The sequence below is a fragment of the Zootoca vivipara genome, chromosome 8 (genome assembly GCF_963506605.1).
Source record: "Zootoca vivipara chromosome 8, rZooViv1.1, whole genome shotgun sequence".
NCBI lineage: Eukaryota > Metazoa > Chordata > Lepidosauria > Squamata > Lacertidae > Zootoca > Zootoca vivipara.
In genome coordinates, this window is record NC_083283.1 from 23157571 (window position 1) to 23177814 (window position 20244).

Sequence of the window (20244 nt, forward strand, 5' to 3'; positions counted from 1 at the left end):
CGGAACACCCACCCACCTCTCCCTATATTTAGGCCTTGCGTGCTTGACCTTTGCTATGCCGTCGTGTGTCGTGTGTCGTTAGGACAGGGGCATGACAGGAATTTCCCCCACTTGGCTGATTGGCTGGTGCCACTTGGGTTTCGCCTGCCGCGTAGCAAATTGTCACAACTTGTAAGGTTGTGGGTAGGCTCTGGTTCAGGTGATAGGGATGGGGGAACGCTCTCGTCATCCTTATGCAAAGGGGTATTCCATTAAAGGAATCCAGGGACTCAATGGTTTGGTCAACCCTGTGAGGGGTTGTGCCCGTGCCTAAGTCCAGGGGGACATCTGGGTGGTGGACATAGCATGTTCCCGGCTTTCCACCATTCTGGGTGTTCACCCTAGGCTGACCTAGGCTGGTGCCCTGGGTCAGTGCTACCTGCAAGGGTGCAGGGAGCTAGTCGAACCAGAGCCTATGCAACCACTCACTTGCTGTAATCAATAAAGTTGTGGCTTAAATTCTGCCAAAAACCAAACCAAAATTTGAGGCTTCTGTGAATTCATTTACGGGGGAGGTTTAAAAGTCTTCACATGCAAATACCTTTCCTCACCTTCTAAAGCTTTAGGCTGCAGTCCAGGGAAGCACTTAGAACACCCATTTCAACATGTTTTCAGAACATTTTCTGGCGACCTATTTTTTTTCCTGTGAGAAGTAAAAAGGGGAGTTTCCAAATGTAACTTGCTGCTCTTTATTGACTTGAACAGATTGAGGGCAGTTTTAGAATTTTAAACCTACAGTTCCAGATTTGGAAGCTGGAATACCAAGGAATGCCCATACCTGATTGGCTGTTTTATTTATATATTTTCTTTAGGTTTTATTGTTTGACCGTAAGCCATAACAAAACTGAATATGCAGCACAGATGTCTAAAATCATAATGGAACAGAGTAATCATATAGCAAAACACAGATGATTAAAATCAACTGTTGTTTTTTTTTAAAAAGGGAATCTAACCACATGCTTTTCTGTGCAAATGAAGAAGAGGCAACTTTTTCGGTTACCAAACTCTCCTCACTCACAGGAAATAAAAAAAAAGTCTTCTGAAATATATCTCAGTAATAAAAGTTGAAAAGGTTCCCTCCCTTACAGAGTGGGGGCTCTTCCCCACCTTCCCAGACTTCTGTGCTGGGAGGGAAGGCAGATGAGGCCAGGAAGCCTATGCCATATGCTGCTGTAGAAGAAACCTAATTGGTAGTACTGTATTTTCCCATAGAGGAAAAGCCATAGCTGAATGCTAGAACATCTCTTTGCATGCAGGTCCTTGGTTCAATGCCCAGCATCCATCTCTAAGTGGGGCTGGGAATATTTCCCTGCCTGATACCTTGGAGATCCACTGTCAGTCAGTATAGGACCCATAGTCTGACTCAGTACTGTGTCCCTATGTATCTCCAGCTAAAAGGATCAGGGAGCCACTGCTAGAGAGAGTGCAACAGGGCTTGGTGGACAAATATTCGTACTCAAAACAGCTCAGCGATATAGAACTACTCTGTTGCCTGCAAAAGATCCCAGGTTCAGTTTTCCTCGGCCTCTTCAGGTAGGGCTGCAGTGACCCTTGTCTGAAACTCTTGGAGAGCTGCTGACAGTCAGTGTAGACAATATCAAGTTAGATGGACAATATCAAGTTAGATGTGCAGATGCCGGATTATCGTCTTCCAAAGCAACTACTCTATTCCGAACTTAAAAATGGAAAGCATAATGCTAGTGGTCAACAAAAGAGGTTTAAAGACTCTCTCAAGGCAAATCTTAAAAAATGTAGTATAAAGACCGACAACCAGGAAATACTGGCCTGAGAACAGCCTTTACCAAAGGTGTCATGGGATTTGAAGACGCTCGAACTCAGGATGAATGGGAGAAATGTGCTAAGAGGAAGGCATGCTTGGCAAACTCTCACCATGATCAACTCCCGCCCGAAAACCTATGTCCCCACTGTGGAAGGATGTATGGATCCAGAATTGGCCTCCACAGTCACTTAGGGACCCACTGTTAAAACCGTGTTTATGGAAGACAATCTTACTTGGCTATGAGGAAAAGAAGAAGAAGAAGAAGAAGAAGAAGAAGAAGAAGAAGAAGAAGAAGAAGAAGAAGAAGAAGAAGAAGAAGAAGAAGAAGAAGAAGAAGAAAAAGAAGAAGAAAAAGAAGAACCAATGGGCCTAACTCTGTATTAAAAAAGTTTCCTGTGTTCCTATGTAAAAGGGCTCGATGGGTGAATAGTATTACCTAGCATAAGGGAATACTAGGTAATACTATATTAGGTCAGGGCCAGCACAAAAGAATTTTATGTATGCATACCCACCTCTTCCAGATCAAAGAAGCACCCGCCACATCCCAACATCTGAACTGGAAAGTGGAAATTCACCCCATAGAATGTGTCTACTAAGCAGCAGTATATGGCCCATATGGAAGCCACTTTGGAGTGGGGCTACAGTGCATGTGGGGGTGTTGCTGGCGATTATGAAGCAGCAAGCCCAGTCTGCGTGCAGCGTTAAGGAAATCCCATCTGCAGAATGTCTTGCAAAGCAGCCTCTCCTCGCGTACCATTAACTCTGCTGGTATATTTTTCTTTTATGCAACCTCTTGACAGGTAGTTGGCTAGGCAGTGATTGAAAACCAGTGCAGAGTTACAAATGCATTGCAGGTGTTCTGAGCAGAACTGTGCGTTCAGTCCAAGTTTTATTGATGAGGGTGGAAGACAGAATAGTAAGTGAAGGTAATTAATGCAAGTGGTAAGTAAGATAAGTAAGATTGGGCTGAAATCTTCAAGTCATCTACACCAGAGTAGCCTCATTGCAGTTGGAGGATGGCAGGCATTGCTATGTTCAGTGGTGGCTCAACATGATTATACATAGTTAAAATTGGATGCCAGATTATTACTGCAAGAACTCTCTCCTCTCTCCTCTGTTTTAAATCTTTTCAAGGCTGTAAAAATAAAGTAGGCACTTGAAAGGATAAGAGAACTAGACAGCAAAATGTGAACATTTCTTAGGAAAGGTTTATAGGAATAATTGTTTGATAAATGGTGGTGAGGTTACTCCTCTTACTCATCCCTTTAAAGGGGGAGATATGTGACATCTTGTTAAAGATTTTTGTCTGAAGCTTTTATTCTGCATTTTAGCAACTTAAGCCTTTTACGCTTTTTCTTTTCAGATCCTGGCAGTAATAGCATTCTGCATTCTTTTGTATTTCCATAAAAGAAAGAAAGTGAATCACATTGTGATTTTGTTAACAATGGTAGCAGTACTAGGTAAGAATACAGCTCGTCTACAATGTTTTGTGTTGATTTCGTGCACATCGTTCCTTTGTTCTCTTTTATTTTTGTGGTGGCTGATCCCGAAACTTCTTGCAGGGCTCCAGAATTTTGCCCCCTTGCCCCTCTTCTTCATGCTAACTTATGTGGGTCTTGAGTATCCATGCAGCAGAATGCCACATTAGATATTGGTTCTGCGTCAGGCTACAGGTGGAGAATACCGCTGTTGAATCCTATGCCACATAACAAACTCTTTGTGAGTAGAAAGCTAGCACAGAAGGGGACGGGTTCCTGCTGGCTTTCTATTTGCAGGGAAATTTTTAACCCAGATGAACATCCATAAATTGTATGTCCAGCCTGCAGTCTGAAGAGTGTAGGCCATTCAGTCAAATCAGAACTCTGTCTATGTCTTTCTGCTGCAAATATACACTTGGGGAGAGATTATACGTAGGGCGATCAGTTCATGGAACATAGGTGCCAAGACTCCACTGTTGCCTTCTCTGACCTATGACATGTCATGAACATTTGCCCCACTGAGCATTTCTGGGAATGCTCCTTGATCCATCTTTGTCACTTGAAGCACATAAAGGCACAGTGGCTATGGATACCTTTTGTCAGTTTTAGTTGGTAAGACAGTTATTGACTGTTCTGGACCACTTGATCCCAAAGAGAGTGAATTAGAGAGTCTGTCTGAAATTCCTTGTTGCTTGAAAAGAGATTTCGACCAGCACTAGCTGAAGTAAACAAACCAATAACTCAAGCATAAAAGCCCAAGCCTATCCAAGCACTTTGTGGAAGTGTATATAAGCTGTGTGTCGAGATGGGCAACAGGAGACCTATTCAGTTTTCGTCTCTCATTTGCATACATATTTTCCCCTTAGAGCTGGAGTCAAAGCAAATAAAAAATTTAGTATTGTACATTTGTTTGCGTTTCTTCATGGTGCGCTCAAGCTGAAACATATTCCATTGTTTGCACAGTAAAACAGTCTTCAGCCTAGAAGAACAAAAATTATGGATATATGCCACAGTCCCTGGAGAACATTCCTTAGTAAAAACCATTTAATTTAATGGAATACAAGTTACACGCTATGTCTTCTGGAGGAGATTGGACTTGGTGTGCTATGGTCTTGGGCTACGGGTTTTTTTTATAAAAAAAACTGGTCGTATTAATGATGTTCACACATTGCAATTACCAGCTTGGATTTAGGTGACTCAGTGGAGTACATTTCACACAACACTTACGGTATGTGTGCATTAGAAGTTCTCATGACTCAGTATTTTCTTGGTGACTCTGGGTTTGCTTCTTCCCCCTTTATAATGATACCCAGTTTGGAAAGTGCTTGAAGACATTTAAGGGCCTTACATTGCAATTCTGAACATCTCTACCCCGGAATAAGTCTCACCGAACTCTAAGGGATTTCTAAGTAGTTATGCATAGGATTCCAAGATTGATCTGTATCTTTTATGCTGAATCAATCCTCTCCTATTGAATTTAGCTGGAGCAAGACATTGCGATCTCAGAATAGGTCCAGTTTACACAGAATTTCATGCCTAGGAATTAACTGGTGTGCTACTGTTTCCTGCAAAACACAGAGTGTGAACAACAGCCACGTGTCAATAAACACCCATGTGTGAGAGCTCTGATAGGTCTGTTGCCAATACATGTAGAGCAACTTTTAAGAGCACATGTCTGTCTTTCACACTTTGCTACAGGAAACCCCACTGCATTTGTGGCAGACATGATCGTTGCACAAAGTACAGGCTGGAGTTGCCTGACACAGCTGCACAAGCAAATTCAGCTTGCTTTCTGATGTCACAGCTAGCCAAATATGTACCAATCATGATAAATATGATATCTGTATGGTGTTGTTGCTAGTTTGCTTGGACCAGGGTGTCATTCAGTAGCTGCCAGGAGCAACTAAAAGAGTAGAATAATCAGGGTGTGGTTTTTTCCAGCCGGATCTCGCCGGAACTCAGTTCTGGTACCTCAGGAAAAATAGCAATGAGAATCATTTGTTCTAGGCTGAAGGGTGAGGAGATAGAACCACCTGACAAAGTAATTGACTGCAATTTCTAGGAGCTGACATTTCCAACTTGTTTTCTGATTGCCAGTCAAAGAGCACTTTGCTTTGTAAATCATCAAAGGAAAGGTGAATCTCTTTCCCAGTCATTCAAGAATACAGTGGTACCTCGGGTTACAGACGCTTCAGGTTACAGACGCTTCAGGTTACAGACTCCGCTAACCCAGGAGTATTACCTTGGGTTAAGAACTTTGCTTCAGGATGAGAACAGAAATCGTGCCACGGCGGCACAGCAGCAGCAGCAGCGGGAGGCCCCATTAGCTAAAGTGGTACCTCAGGTTAAGAACAGTTTCAGGTTAAGAACGGACCTCCAGGACGAATTAAGTTCTTAACCGGAGGTACCACTGTAGTATCTTTATTACGAGCAGCTAAAAATCCCAGAGCAGGGAATTGGTCCTTATAAATGTGTTAAGATGATGTCCCCATTTGGATGTCTTTTTAAATAGAATTTAAGGAGAGTCCTATTGAACCAGACCAGCTCCATCTAGTCTGGCATCCGACCTTTGGGCAGCCCATATGCAGAGCATGGAATCAATAGCCTCCACCTGCTGTTGCTACCCTGCAGCTGGTATTCAATGGGATATAGTCTGTGAACATGTAAGTTTCAGTGTAGCCATTGATAAACCTCCACGAATTTATCTAATCACCCTTTAGAGCCCTTTAAGACCAACACACTTCCCTACATTCTGCCTCCCCTTGGGCCATGATGTGTAAACCAGCAAGGAACTATGCTATAATATTTTATTGTGAAAGAGTTGTTTTAGTGTCTGTCCTCCGTTACAACTCACTAGAGGTGTGCTGTGGTGTGTGGATACTTTCATATATTTGTCACATCGGTCTTAATAAGCAGAGAGATCTGTGTTTCATACATTTGGGTTAGCTTTTATTTCCCCCGGAATAGGAGCAGAGAAGTGTTGGTATAAATCTGCAAACGCTTTGGGCGATGCAGCTCTGGAAACTGACTCACCGAGAAGCACCTTGCTTCATGCCTAATCTGGAATTTACAGTATGGTAGACTGGAGGGGTGAAATGGGAGAGACCAAGCAGGATTTCTGCGTTTCCTGCTGTTGCAGATGATGTCACTTTTCAGCTGCTGCATTGCTAGCTAAAGGGGATCTGCTATCGGAGTCAGCAAAAGCCGTTTGTCCCTCTTTGGTGCTGCTGCGTTAACCAGAAGAACAATTTCTGCATTTAATATTTAAAGAGGCTCTTAGGGGCTTCCTATGCCTGATTGTTAAACTTATATAGAATCTGGGTGGAAAGAGTCCCGCCATCTCTGATAATACTGTCAGCTTTAATATATTCACCTTCCAGCAATATAGCTGTCAGCAGGAAGGACGGAAATGGCGGGTTTTATTGGAAAACTTTTATTTTACACCATTTGACTCTGTTTCCACATAGCTTCGTGCCAGCACTGAACTTGCCGAGTTTATCTCCCATTGTTTTATCTTGGCGCTTGTGTTGGACAGATGAGGTACAGAACAGTGTAATTGCCTGTGTGAAAAAAGGGGCAGTTGTAGATGACAAAATCATAGAGCAGTCATAGAGCTCTGTTGCTAGGAGGTTTTTTTTCCCTCCTCTTTGCCCAGATATGCCCATCGTATCTGCCCATGTCACATATATTAACAATGTCACTTACTTCTCACCATGTACATTATTTGTGATAGTCCCTACAGGACATAAGGCTTGTCCACACCAGAGCAAAATGTGGATTTGCACCCACCCCATTGATACAGGAGGGTCCACAAGACACTCTCCCCATTGTAGTGTTGTCCTGGACTTTTCCTTCTTTAAATGTGTGTGTGTGTGTGTGTGTGTGTGTGTGTGTGTGTGTGCGTTGATCCTTGGAAAGTCCAAAATGTTCAGGATCGAGAAACTCCACATTTACAGCGGGAAAGGTTCAGAACAACAGTGGGGCAGCATCTGCTTTTTGCTCCGATTCAGACAAGCCCTTAGGATCCAAGCAAGTTACTTGTTCTCCTGTGTGCACAGTTGGTGAAGGATGAATTTAGGCTTAGTAAAATATTTCCAGTGAGCTATACCATGTTGTACAGGGAAATGTGAAAGGCTGACTGGTAACATGGCAGACTTTTTTAATGCAAAATATCATGATCAAATGGGTGAATTTCAAGTCATTCAAAAGATAAGATATCCAAATCAGTTTTTACGGGAGACATTGCACATATTTTTGTAAATCAAGAAAATCTTTAATAATAATAAAAGATAAGATATCCAGAGGTTTGTGGGTAACTATATAGGACTGGATCCAGATCCCATTGGAGTCAATGGAACAGGTTAGCCATACCTAAGTTCCATTGATTTCAGTGGTAGTGAAGTGCAGCTAACATGCGGAGGAATCCTGTACATGTCTGATCCCTCTGAATTCAGTGGGACTTGCTCTTATATAAGTGTGTGTAGAGGATGTCAGCCTTAGGGTTTGTACACACGAGCAGCTTGAAACACAGCTTGATCATTCCCCCAAGTTTAACATTGCTTTCTTGGATTCCTGTACACACTAGAGAGGGGGCAGAGATGTCTTCACCCAATGCCCAATACCTGATTTGTTTCGCCACACCGAATTCCAGTTCACCAAAGCTGTCACCTGCGCATGTGCAATGGCTGCTTGAAATGTACACATCTTGTCATAACTGTGCCTTCTGTGTTATAATTGGATGAAAGCTGCTCTCAGGGGAAAGTGCATCAAACAGGAGTATTTCTCAAGAAACTACAGGATATCAATGGATTGTGGCTAATGTCATGTGCATTTAGCTTTAGACACCAGTGCTGGGAGCATGCTGGAGCCAGAGTAAGTCTGGATGCAATCCAGAGAAATTAGGCCAAGAAACTAATGAATAATATATGCCTGCCCATTGATCATAGCTGCCAAGTTATCCCTTTTTTTAAGGGAAATTCCATTATGCTGAATAGGCTTCCTCGCGAGAAAAGGGAAAACTTGGCAGCTATGCCATTGATAGATATTTTTAAAACATCCTATTGACATTGGGCACTGGGCAGGTACCCTCACTATATTGGTTTAGATGCCTACTGTAAACCTGGGGTGGGAGTGGGATGCCAAGCCTAGCCAGAAACATGATTTAGTTATCTATATTGATTAATTTTTTATATTCAATTTTGATCATGGTTTTCTTGCTAATTGGTTTTTTAATTGGTTTGTGGATTTTAGCTGTGTTTTGTCTATAATTTTATTTGCACACCACTTTTTTTATCAAGCAGTTTATAACATTTCCAAGTAAACAATAAATACAAATGAAATGAATTCAAACACAATTGGTTCCGCTCACTTAAAACGGAACACTTTTCAGCAGTGCCTATTCAGACATTGAGGCAGGAGACACCGAGAGAGAAGATATTCAGATAATCTGCATGCATGAATCAGCCTGTTTTGTTTTCCAGCATCTCTGAACGTCATTTCAGTAAAAGCCGTGGCAACCATGATTACATTTTCTGTGAGAGGGAACATGCAGCTAACCTACCCTGTTTTCTATATCATGCTCATTCTGATGGCAATAACATGTGCTTTCCAAGTCAAGTAAGTTTCTAACATATTCACATACCAGCTTATTACCCTATTAACAGCCATTTGCTAATTTCTGTTCCTCTAGTTAATGCTTCGTGTCATAGCTTAGCTTATACAGCTAACTTCTAACAGGCCCTTGGCCAAACTCGGCACTGATGGTTTCAGGCCAGATGCATTATTATGCTCTCACTTCTAGTTTTGATTTATGACTACGATGCTTTATTTTGCTGTTAACTAGCCATGCAGGTTTTCCTAAATGCGCTTTTACATTTGCCGAGGATTTCAGACCAGATGAACCTTGCTGGTTTCCTGCTGCTTTTTCATTCTGACATTTTCCACAGATTTTACACCCACTGCCAGTCACTAATAAAACTAACACCCTGCTCTGCTTTCACTAATTTCACCATCTCGTTCCCCCATGCCGCTTTGTATTCGCAGGTTGTAGCAACACAATTTCCCTTGCCCATTTTTTTTATTACTATTAAAGGGGAAGGGGCTTAATCTCCCCAGAATACTCATATAATTATGCCTTCAAAAGCGTTCTTCTTCCAACTGGGATTTCCTTCCTGTCTTTTCAATGTCTATCCATTGATTAACCTGGCTGTGATGATAGTTCTCGCAGAAGACGGGGGCTGCTGCCGATAATAGCATTTCCGTGTCTAGTTCTCCAAACCTTTAGACTGTCTAGTAGTTTAACTCACTCTGTGCTGTGGTATCATTATGCCCTGTGTTTATCCACTCTCAACAACTGCAGGCAATGTGAACACAACTTGATGTTGCTACAGTGGTACCTCGGTTTATGAACACAATTGGTTCCGGAAGTCTGTTCATAAACTGAAGCGTTCATAAACTGAAGCGAACTTTCCCATTGAAAGTAATGGAAAGTGAATTAATCCGTTCCAGATGGGTCCGCGGCGTTCGTAAACTGAAAATTCGTAAACTGAGGTGTTCGTAAACCGAGGATCCTCTGTATTTTAATAATAGCATTTATTAGCATCTTTGTTGTTCTGCTATAAGACGCTTTGAGCATATTACTATGGGAAAGTGGAAAGCAAAATTTAATGACGAATAAACAAACTAGATCAGGCATCCCCAAACTTCGGCCCTCCAGATGTTTTGGGCTACAATTCCCATCTTCCCCGACCACTGGTCCTGTTAGCTAGGGATCATGGGAGTTGTAGGCCAAAACATCTGGAGGGCCGCAGTTTGTGGATGCCTGAACTAGATGGACTAGTTGGTCTGAACTAGCAGGACTTTTCAAATGTCCTTAGGCATAAACCACATTCCACCCCCGTTTCTTGAAAGTATCCTGGGAAATGGTGCTTGCCCCTCGCAGAACTGCAATTCCCAGCACTCTTAACAAACTACACTTCCCAGGATTCTTGTGTGGGTGTGCTTTAAATGTATTGTGCGTATGCACTGCAGCCTTAATTGTGGCTTTCCTAGGACCTCCTGGTGCACTGATATCAGAATTAAGATTCAATCCGGGAGCTTTACAGTTGAGACACTTTTACAGCTTTTCCTCTTTTAGCCAAACAACTCAAAACGTATTTTAGTGCAGTGGTCACTAACCTGTGGCCTTTGGTATGTCACTAAACTACATCTCCCATCAGTTCTAGTCAGCATGGCCAGTGGTTAGGGATGATGGGATTTGTGGTCTATCTATAGCTGGGGAGCCAAAGGTCGGCCACCCCTGTTTTAGTGACTCATTTGAACAGCTTTTTTTATTATTATTTTAGGGGAGGGGTAGCATCTTCATGCATTTATGTTGGGTTTTTTTCTCCCAGAGTGTCATTGGTATGACTGGCCAAAAGTAATGAGGTGTTTGCAGTGATTTTGAAATCCTGACTATGCCATGAATATGCAGGATTTTTTATTTTATTTTTAAAGCTCCATGGAGACTGCTCAGCGGTTGCTAAAATAACCTTGCAGTCACTCCTAATGTCTAAAACAGATTAGAAGCTGGACTTTAATGTTGTATCAATAGGCCATTTGGAGGACTGCTCTTTTTAAAGGATGCACACCATTTTCTACATGGAATTAAGACTTCTATATTCACCTGCTGATCCAGCTTTTTGGGGTTGTGGGTGTCCTCCAGTGTATTTTATTTTTATTTTTAAAGCGGCTCTTTTGTCAATTGTTAAGCCAGAAATGGTTGGAAGCTCTGATGGTCAGAAAAGATTCGACATTTCCTCGCAAAATAAAATATTTAAATACAGGACTAAATATTAAATAATAGGTTTTGAAACCAGCAGCCGTGCCTACCCTAATAAATAATAATATAACATAACACTCTACTGTTCTTAAAATACATCAACATTTTTACGTTTGGGTGGTGTAAAACCCTCTGTTATTTTATGAAATGGCAGTACAGAAATACTTCTATTAAATATAAATATTGGGTTGTTTTTATTAGGTATTGTGAGGGACAGGGGATATCGCGAAGTCCCTCCCCTCCTGAGTTCAAGCCCATCCCCGAGCACAGGGGAAAGCAGAGAGAGTTCCGATGCCAGTGGGGAAGCAGGAAGTCGGGGCCGAGGCTCAGGCAAGGTAGAGGAGCCAGGGTCCCAGGTGGGACAGGAAGGGGCGAATAAGGGGGGGAGACCCATCCCCCCAACTCCGGAATTACGCAGAAAGAGGAGGGGAAAGAGGATGGGTCTGCCAAAGCTTTTGTGTTGGAGAAAGACGCGCCAAAAGCCATTCGGAGGTTCTGAAACCGACTGACCACATCACTCCGTGTAAATAGCAATGACTTCAGCACTGTAAATACGCAGCACCAATAAAAGAATAAAATGCAGAGCTGCGTAGCGTCGTTACTCTGAAGTAGCCCACTCCGGCCACTGTGACAGCAACCTCCGAATCCTTTTTTGGGCTACTTTGGAGTTGCCGGGATGAGCGTGTCAGAGGCGGAGAGATGGCGGCAGATCGCGGAGCAAGCCCAGCAAGAACTGCAGCAGCTGTCGCTGCAGGCGCAGGGGGAATTGAAGGCAGCTAAAGAAGAGACTAAGAAGGTCCAGGACGACCGGCTACAACTTGCGGAACAGGTGAGAGCGCTACAGGAAAGAGAGCAGGAATTAAGGGCGGTGGCGGTAGACCTCCAAAACAAGCTGGATGCAGAGAAAAACAAGGCGGGAGGGGCACCCCAAGTCCAAGTGCTGCCAGGAAGGAGAGCCGGGACCCTAGTAAGCAAGTTCAATGGAGACCCGAGGGAATATCAGGGCTTTGAGACTGAGATTGTGTATGCTCTTGAGCTGCACCACGATGAGTTCCCTGATGATGAGCACCGGGTAGCGTTTATTGTGGAGCACCTTACCGGGGCAGCCAGGGAGTGGCTAAGACCGTTAATCGCAACAAAGAATCCTTGCATGAAGAATGTCAAACTTTTTCTAGAAGGTTTGAAAACGATGTATTCGTCCGATAGTCATATGGACCAGACTAAGGAGGAACTTCATAATTTACGCCAAGGAAATATGACAGTTCGCGCGTATTGGGCGAAATTCACCATGCTGGTGCACAGATTAGGGTGGGAACTAGAGTCACCCCCAATGCAAGCGGCGTTCTACTTGGGGTTGCATGAGGAGGTGAAGGATGAGCTCTCGAGAGGTCCAAAGCCCAGTAATATGGATCAGCTGAGCAAAGCGGCTCTGGCGGTGGGGGTGAGACAGGAATCCCGGTGGAGCGACAAGCAAGCAACGCGCGCAAAGCGAGCTTGGTTCCCACGGTCGCAGGAGAAGCCACTCCCCCAACAACCCTTTCAAGCCACGCCTGGGGCCAGCCAGGACCAGGAACCCATGCAGATTGATAGCGCGCGCGCGCGCGGGCTTTTCAAACCCCAGCGGCGCCAAGACGCAAGGAGGGAAGGGGTGGGAATTGCTTTCTCTGCAACTCCCCCCAGCATCTCGTCAGAGACTGCCCACATCGCAGGGAGTGGCAAGGAAAGGCGGGAACGGTTGTGCCCTCCCCCACTGACGCAGTACCACAGCAGGGAAACGGGAAAGCCTGGCTGCAGGAGACAAGGGGCAGCAGCCAGGCACAGTCAGCAGACAACAGCCCCAGCCCACCCACCCGCACAGAGAGGAGCAGAGCCAGCCCACCCCTCCCAGAGCAGGAGTGGTTCTAGAAGTGACGCTCACGCTCCCAAATGGCTATCCCCTGACAGTCCTCGCCTTAATTGACAGTGGTGCATCTGCCAACTTCTTCTCGAGAAACTTTGCAGAAGAGCACCAGATCCAGCTTCTGCAGCTGGATTTTCCTCTGCACGTGGCAACCATTGACGGCAGAGAGCTGCTGGGAGGGGCCATCACTCATCAAACCCCCCCCATGAGAATGACGGTGGGAAGGCACTCAGAGACACTGGCATTCAACGTCACCACCATCTCAGACCCCCCCATCGTCTTGGGCATGAGCTGGCTGGCGCGCCACGACCCCTCCATCAGTTGGCACCAGAGATGCATCACGTTTGGGTCGGACTTTTGTCTGGAACATTGCATGCAGCACCAACCAGGGGAGGGGCCTCCAATAGCCACGGTGGCCACCATGCACGTCAAAGGGGGTGAGGCGATACCCAAGCCGTACTGGGACCTGCAGGAGGTCTTCAGCGAAGCGGAGTCCGACCACCTACCCCCGCACAGGCCTTTTGACTGCCAGATCAATCTGGTGCCAGGGGCAACTATACCCCCAGCCAAGCTGTACGCCATGTCCGACCAGGAACTGGAGGATCTGCGCGCTTTCATAGACAAGAACCTCAAGCGGGGGTTCATCAGAGAAAGCAAGGCAGCAGGGGGCAGCCCGGTCTTCTGGGTGGACAAGAAAGACACGCAACAGCGCCGTCTTGTGGTGGATTTTAGACGGCTGAATTCAGTGACAGAGCCAGTGGCGTTCCCCATGCCCAGGGTGGATGATCTCCTGACAGCGGCACGCAGGGGCAAGATTTTCACCAAGCTAGACCTGAGGGGGGCGTACAACTTGATCAGGATCCGGGAAGGCGATGAATGGAAAACCACGATGTTCACGCCTCTGGGCTCTTTTGAATATCTGGTGATGCCCTTCGGGTTGCAAGGGGGCTCAGCATGCTTCCAGGCCTTCATGCACCACGTCCTGGGGTCCCTCCTCTTCAGGAAATGCTTGGTCTTCCTGGATGACATCCTTATCTATTCCGATGACCCAGTGCAGCATGTGAAAGATGTCAGGGAGGTGTTGCAGCGCCTGAAGGAGAACCACCTGTATGTGAAGCTGGAGAAGTGCAAGTTTCACACCAAGGAGGTGGACTTCCTGGGCTACAAGCTGTCAGACAAGGGGCTGGCGATGGACAAGGACAAGGTGCAGGCCATCCTGGACTGGCACAGCCCCAGGACGCGCAAAGATGCCCAACGCCTACTAGGCTTCGCCAACTTCTACAGGAAGTTCATCAAGAACTTCTCTCGCGTTACGGCTCCCATCACTGACTGCCTGAGAGGCAAGCAGAAGTTCAGGTGGACACCAGAGGCGCAAGCAGCGTTCGAAAGCCTCAAGAGGGTGTTCGCCTCAGACCAGAACCTGTTCCACGTGGTTCAGGACGCGCCCCTACGCGTGGAGACAGATGCTTCTGATAAAGCTGTGGGCGCCATTTTGTTGCAACTGGACGCCAACAGAGAGTGGAGACCCTGTGCCTTCTTCTCCAGGAAGTTGACCCAGCCAGAGCGAAACTACACGGTGTTTGATCGGGAACTTCTTGCGATCCACGCTGCGTTCCAGCACTGGAGACACTTCCTGGTGGGCGCCAAGCACCCCATCCAGGTGTGCACGGACCACAAAAACCTGGAGTTCTGGAGAACTGCCAGGGTGCTCAACCAGCGGCAGATACGGTGGGCAGAGTTCTTCGCGAACTTCAACTTCTCCATCCACTACATCCCGGGGGAGCAGAATGTCAGGGCGGATGCCCTCTCCCGCAAACCGGAGTACATGGAGGAGGAGGCGCCACCGGCACCCAGGCACATTTCCCCCCCGTCAGCATGGTCCTGCGGAGCAGCAGTGGTGAGCGAGGCAGAACTCACAGCACTGACGGCAGCGGATGAATTTGCCAACCGCATCTTCAGAGAACTGAGAGGGGGGGAGCAGGCAAAAGACTTTGCAGCACGCAGGGGGCTGCTTTTCTACAAGGGTGCACTGTACCTGCCCACCACCCAGCTTAGACGTACGGTCCTCAAGCAGATGCACGACAACCCAACGGCGGGTCATTTTGGGAGGGACAAAACCGCTCACCTAGTCATGCGACACTTCTGGTGGCCAGGGGTGCGGGAAGATGTTCGAGACTATGTACGGGGCTGTGACACCTGCCAGCGGGCAAAGGTGGTCAGAGCACCGCCAGCAGGATTGCTGGAGCCCTTAGCCACACCACACAGGCCGTGGGAAGTGGTGTCCATGGACTTCATCACAGATCTGCCTTCTTCCAGGGGCAAGACCGCAGTGTTGGTGGTGGTGGACCTCATGTCCAAAATGTGCCACTTTATACCGTGTGCCAGGGCGGTCTCTGCAGAAGAGACAGCCAAACTGTTTGTTGACCACGTATTCCGACTGCATGGATTACCTTTAAGGGTTATTTCGGATCGTGGCCGCCAATTTGTTTCCAGGTTCTGGCGGCGGCTCATGAACCTCCTGCAGGTGGAGGTCAGCTTGTCGACGGCCAGACACCCGCAGACCAATGGACAGGCGGAGAGGGTCAACGCCATTCTGCAGCAGTACCTGAGATGCTACGTCAGCCAGCGGCAAACGGACTGGGTGGATCGCCTGCCACTGGCAGAATTTGCCTACAACAATGCGGTGCACGTCTCCACAGGGGTGTCGCCCTTTAAGGCCAATTACGGGCGCGACCTCAGATCTTTCCCAGAGAGGGAGGGGGAGGAGGAGGAGGAGGGCCCACAGGCTGAGGATTGGGCAGAGGAACTGGAGACGGTGCACCAGCAGCTCAGAGAACACTTGGAGAGAGCCAAGGAAGCGTACAAGAAGGGGGCAGATCGCCACAGGCGACCGGGGGAGGTCATTAGGGTGGGGGACAAAGTTTGGTTGTCCTCGGAGGGCCTTCCCATCAGAGGGAGGTGCAAAAAGCTGGCGCCCAGAAGGTTGGGCCCCTTCACGGTCACGCAACAGGTCAACCCGGTGGCATACAGGCTGGCACTGCCAGAGGACATGAGGGTGCACCCAGTGTTTCATAGATCGCTGCTGTCGCCGTACAGGGAAAGCAGCAGGCTCCGAGGCAGCGAACAAACCCCTGAGGGAGGGGGGGAGAGGGAAGGCAGGGAGCAACTCAATGAGGCCACGGCCATCCTGGACTCAAGGTGGGGGGTGGGGGGCCTGGAGTACCTCATGTCATGGGAGGATGCTCCACCGTCGCAGAATGAATGGGTCCCAGCCACTCAGATACAGGAGGAATTCCTGGTAGAAGAATTTCACGCCCTCTTTCCCCATAGACCCAAGCCCTGGCACATGGAAAGGGAGGGGGAGGGGGAGGAAGCACGGGAGAGCAGTTCACCATGGCGCTGGGAAGCGGAGTTTGAGGAACCAGAGGATGAGGTATGGGTGTCACCGAGATCCACCCAGTCAGAGGAAGGAGCAGATTGGCAGAACATTTTTACCCCTACCAGCTCTGACGCCACAGACTTTTTGGGATTCCCGTCCTCCAAGGCGGAAGGGGGGGGCTCGCAGGACTGGGGGGAGGTGTTCACACCAACGGGCTTGGAAGGTACTGAGTTCTTAGGCTTCCAGTCGTCACCGACACCTGGGGGGGACCTGGGGAGGGGTGAAGGAGAGCTTGGGAGGGGGGTGGATGTGAGGGACAGGGGATATCGCGAAGTCCCTCCCCTCCTGAGTTCAAGCCCATCCCCGAGCACAGGGGAAAGCAGAGAGAGTTCCGATGCCAGTGGGGAAGCAGGAAGTCGGGGCCGAGGCTCAGGCAAGGTAGAGGAGCCAGGGTCCCAGGTGGGACAGGAAGGGGCGAATAAGGGGGGGAGACCCATCCCCCCAACTCCGGAATTACGCAGAAAGAGGAGGGGAAAGAGGATGGGTCTGCCAAAGCTTTTGTGTTGGAGAAAGACGCGCCAAAAGCCATTCGGAGGTTCTGAAACCGACTGACCACATCACTCCGTGTAAATAGCAATGACTTCAGCACTGTAAATACGCAGCACCAATAAAAGAATAAAATGCAGAGCTGCGTAGCGTCGTTACTCTGAAGTAGCCCACTCCGGCCACTGTGACAGGTATTTTGTGGTTTTATATCTTGATTTTATTCTCTGAACTTCCCTGAGATCCCCAGGTATAGGATGGTATGTAAATTCTAATAATAATAATAATAATAATAATAATAATAATAATAATAATAATATACAAACTGAGTAATTCTTACAACAACCTTTTAAGGTAGGCCAAGGTAATTGGTAACATAGGTAGCTGTATTATAACATGATTGTTTGTCCATCTAGCATAGCATTGTCCCCTCTGACTGATAGCAGATCTCCCAAGATCTCAGGCAGGACCCCCATTTTGTAGGATTGGGTCTACAAGACAGTGCCTTGGCTTGAGCCTGCCTGGTGAGTTTGCGGCAGAAGTGAAATCTTAGCCAGGAATTTCCTGAGCCACTGCGCTAAACGAGTTCTTCCGTGCCGTCAATGGCCAAAGGTGCCCAAGGCTGAAGAACATGGGTGATTTCCTTTAGTTTCCTCCCAAGAAAGATAAGTAATGGGAAGGGTGAGAGGGTGTGGTGATTTTGCTCACAGGCTTGTTTATCTGTGTTATTCTGCACTGAGTAATGCTCATGTTTTGAAGTACCTGCAAGGAACCAGAGTATTTTGTAACAAGTTCCATATACTCAAAGAGGCTTTTGGCTTGGGTTTTTAAACAGCATTTATTTATTACATTCATATCCTGCCTTGGTTCTTCTGTTTGCTTCTCTCACACCCACTTTATCATCATAACATCCCTGTGAAGTCAATAAAGTTGACAGAGATAGCGGCTGCAAACACACCATTCATTTGAAGCGCACCCAAAGAGTCCCTTCACAGAACTACAGTTTCCAGTACTCTTAAACTATAGTTTCCATGTGTGTGTGCTTTAAACGTATGGTGTATATGTAGTCAATGACTGGTCCAAGGTTACCTAGTGAGCTTCACTTCTGAGTATGGATTTGAACCTGAGTCTCCTCATTCCTGGACTGAGATTCTACTGATAAGACCATACTAGTTCAATCCCTGATACTGCCAGGCAAATCACTTTAGAAACATTCAAGAGTCGCTTATGAAATAGCCTGGAGGTTTGCTGTTCAAAGAAAAGACATTTTAAAAAACCACTGAGCATGCTGCCCAAGACTGTTAGACCCCTGGCTGCAGTATTTGATATTTTGATTTTAACCTAATGTAGTTTGTGGATTTAAAAACCTTTTTATTTAAAAAATATTTTCCTTTTTTTGCAGACGTGTTAAAATAAACTTCAAAGCCTAAGCGTTTCCCATAGTTTTGTAAGGCTGCACAGAGGGACTTCCAGCTTGGTCGATGTACAGAGGAGTGTGTTCCAACTCTCTATGCAATATGAAGAGCTCTGGTTCCAGGTCAAACTTAAAAGATCAGAATGTCATCTGCACCAAAAAAGGGGGGGAGTGGGGTCTATGGAAATAGAATCTTAGAATCTTGGAAGGGATCCCAAGGGTCATCTAGTCCAACCCCCTGCAATGCAGGAACCTCAGCTAAAGCCTCCATGACCGATAACCATCCAACCTCTTTTGAAAAACCTCCAAAGAAGGAGAGTCCACCACCTCTCATGGGAGTCTGTTCCTCTGCTGAACAGCTCTTACTGTCAGAAAGTTTTTCTGAATGTTTAGTCAGAATCTCCTTTCTTGCAACTTGAAGCCATTGGTTCAAGTCTCCAGAGCAGGAGAAAACAAGCATTCTCCCTCTTCCATGCGACAGCCCTTAAGACATTTGAAAATGGCTATCCTATCTCCTCTCAGTCTCCTCTTTTCCAGGCTAAACATACCCAGCTCCTTCAAGCACTCCTCATAAGGCTTAGTTTCCAGACCCTTGATCATCTTCGTTGTTGCATATATGACAAATGCTGACGCTTTGGATTTTTCTGCTCTGTTTTAGTAACAGTAGAGAAGCAGCCCAGGAAGAGCTGATCTCAAGAGCATGCATTGTGTCTCCTTGGAGTCTTGGAATGCCAACTGCCCAGTTGTAAATAAATGTTGGCTGCAATTGCCCTGGCCTGTGAATTCTTATTGATGTGACTCTAAAAGTGCATTGACTTTCTTCTCATAGGTTTTTAAATGAAGCAATGAAGCTCTATAGTGCAGAAGAGGTCATCCCAATGAACTACATGTTCTTCAGCATTAGCGCTATTGTGGCAGGTTAGTGTTGTTGTTGTTGTTTAGTCGCCTCCGACTCTTTGTGACCCCATGGACCAGAGCACGCCAGGCACTCCTGTCTTCCACTGCCTCCCACAGTTTGGTCAAACTCATGTTCGTAGCTTCGAGAACACTGTCCAACCATCTCGTCCTCTGTCGTCCCCTCCTCCTTGTGCCCTCCATCTTTCCCAACATCAGGGTCTTTTCCAGGGAGTCTTCTCTTCTCATGAGGTGGCCAAAGTATTGGAGCCTCAGCTTCAGGATCTGTCCTTCCAGGGAGCACTCAGGGCTGATTTCCTTCAGAATGGATAGGTTTGATCTTCTTGCAGTCCATGGGACTCTCAAGAGTCTCCTCCAGCACCATAATTCAAAAGCAGGTTAGTAGGTACCCCTTGTCAACCAAATAAAGGCAACAGAACTGGGAGCTCCATTGTGTTCTTGTGTGAGCTCACAAAGATTCATTGTGACTCCCCCCCCCCCCCCCGGGGATGCCTGCAATATATGGAACCTCTCCAGTGGCGGAGGAAGCCTCTCGGGCACCTGGGGCAACGTGCCCAAGGGTGGGACACGGTGCCCATAGGGGCGCGGTGCAGTGTCTATAGGGGTGGGGTGCGTGGCACCCATGGGGGCAGTGCCCATAGAGACGGAACTGGGCGCTTGCACACCCCATGCCATGTTGTCTCATGCCGCCCCTATGGGCACCACCACGCCCCTCCACCCCTATGTACGCCGCACGCCCCATGCTGTTTCCTGTACCGTCCCCATGGGCACTGCACACCACAGGGCATGCGGCACCCATAGGGATGGGGCACACAGTGGGGCCTCAGCCATCCTACAGCTGCGGGGAGGCAGTGGGTGGACAGCGTGGAGCCTGCAGGTGCCGAGACATGTGGCTTGTGCATGCTGCAGGCCCCGCGGTGACAAGTGCCGCCTGCTATTTTGTCAACCCCCGTCAGGGTGACACCTGGGGCAGGCCA

The 20244-nt window shown here is 47.1% G+C and overlaps 1 protein-coding gene across 1 annotated transcript in view; it reads left to right on the forward strand.

Annotated features, from left to right (window-relative positions):
• The window catches only part of NIPAL2 (NIPA like domain containing 2), a 55469-nt gene that overhangs the window by 18703 nt on the left and 16522 nt on the right, over positions 1 to 20244 (forward strand). The window contains exons 6-8 of the mRNA XM_035125965.2: positions 3183 to 3279; positions 8778 to 8913; positions 19182 to 19270. Coding sequence (XP_034981856.1) covers positions 3183 to 3279; positions 8778 to 8913; positions 19182 to 19270 — 322 coding nt within the window. The remainder of the gene's footprint in view (positions 1 to 3182; positions 3280 to 8777; positions 8914 to 19181; positions 19271 to 20244) is intronic.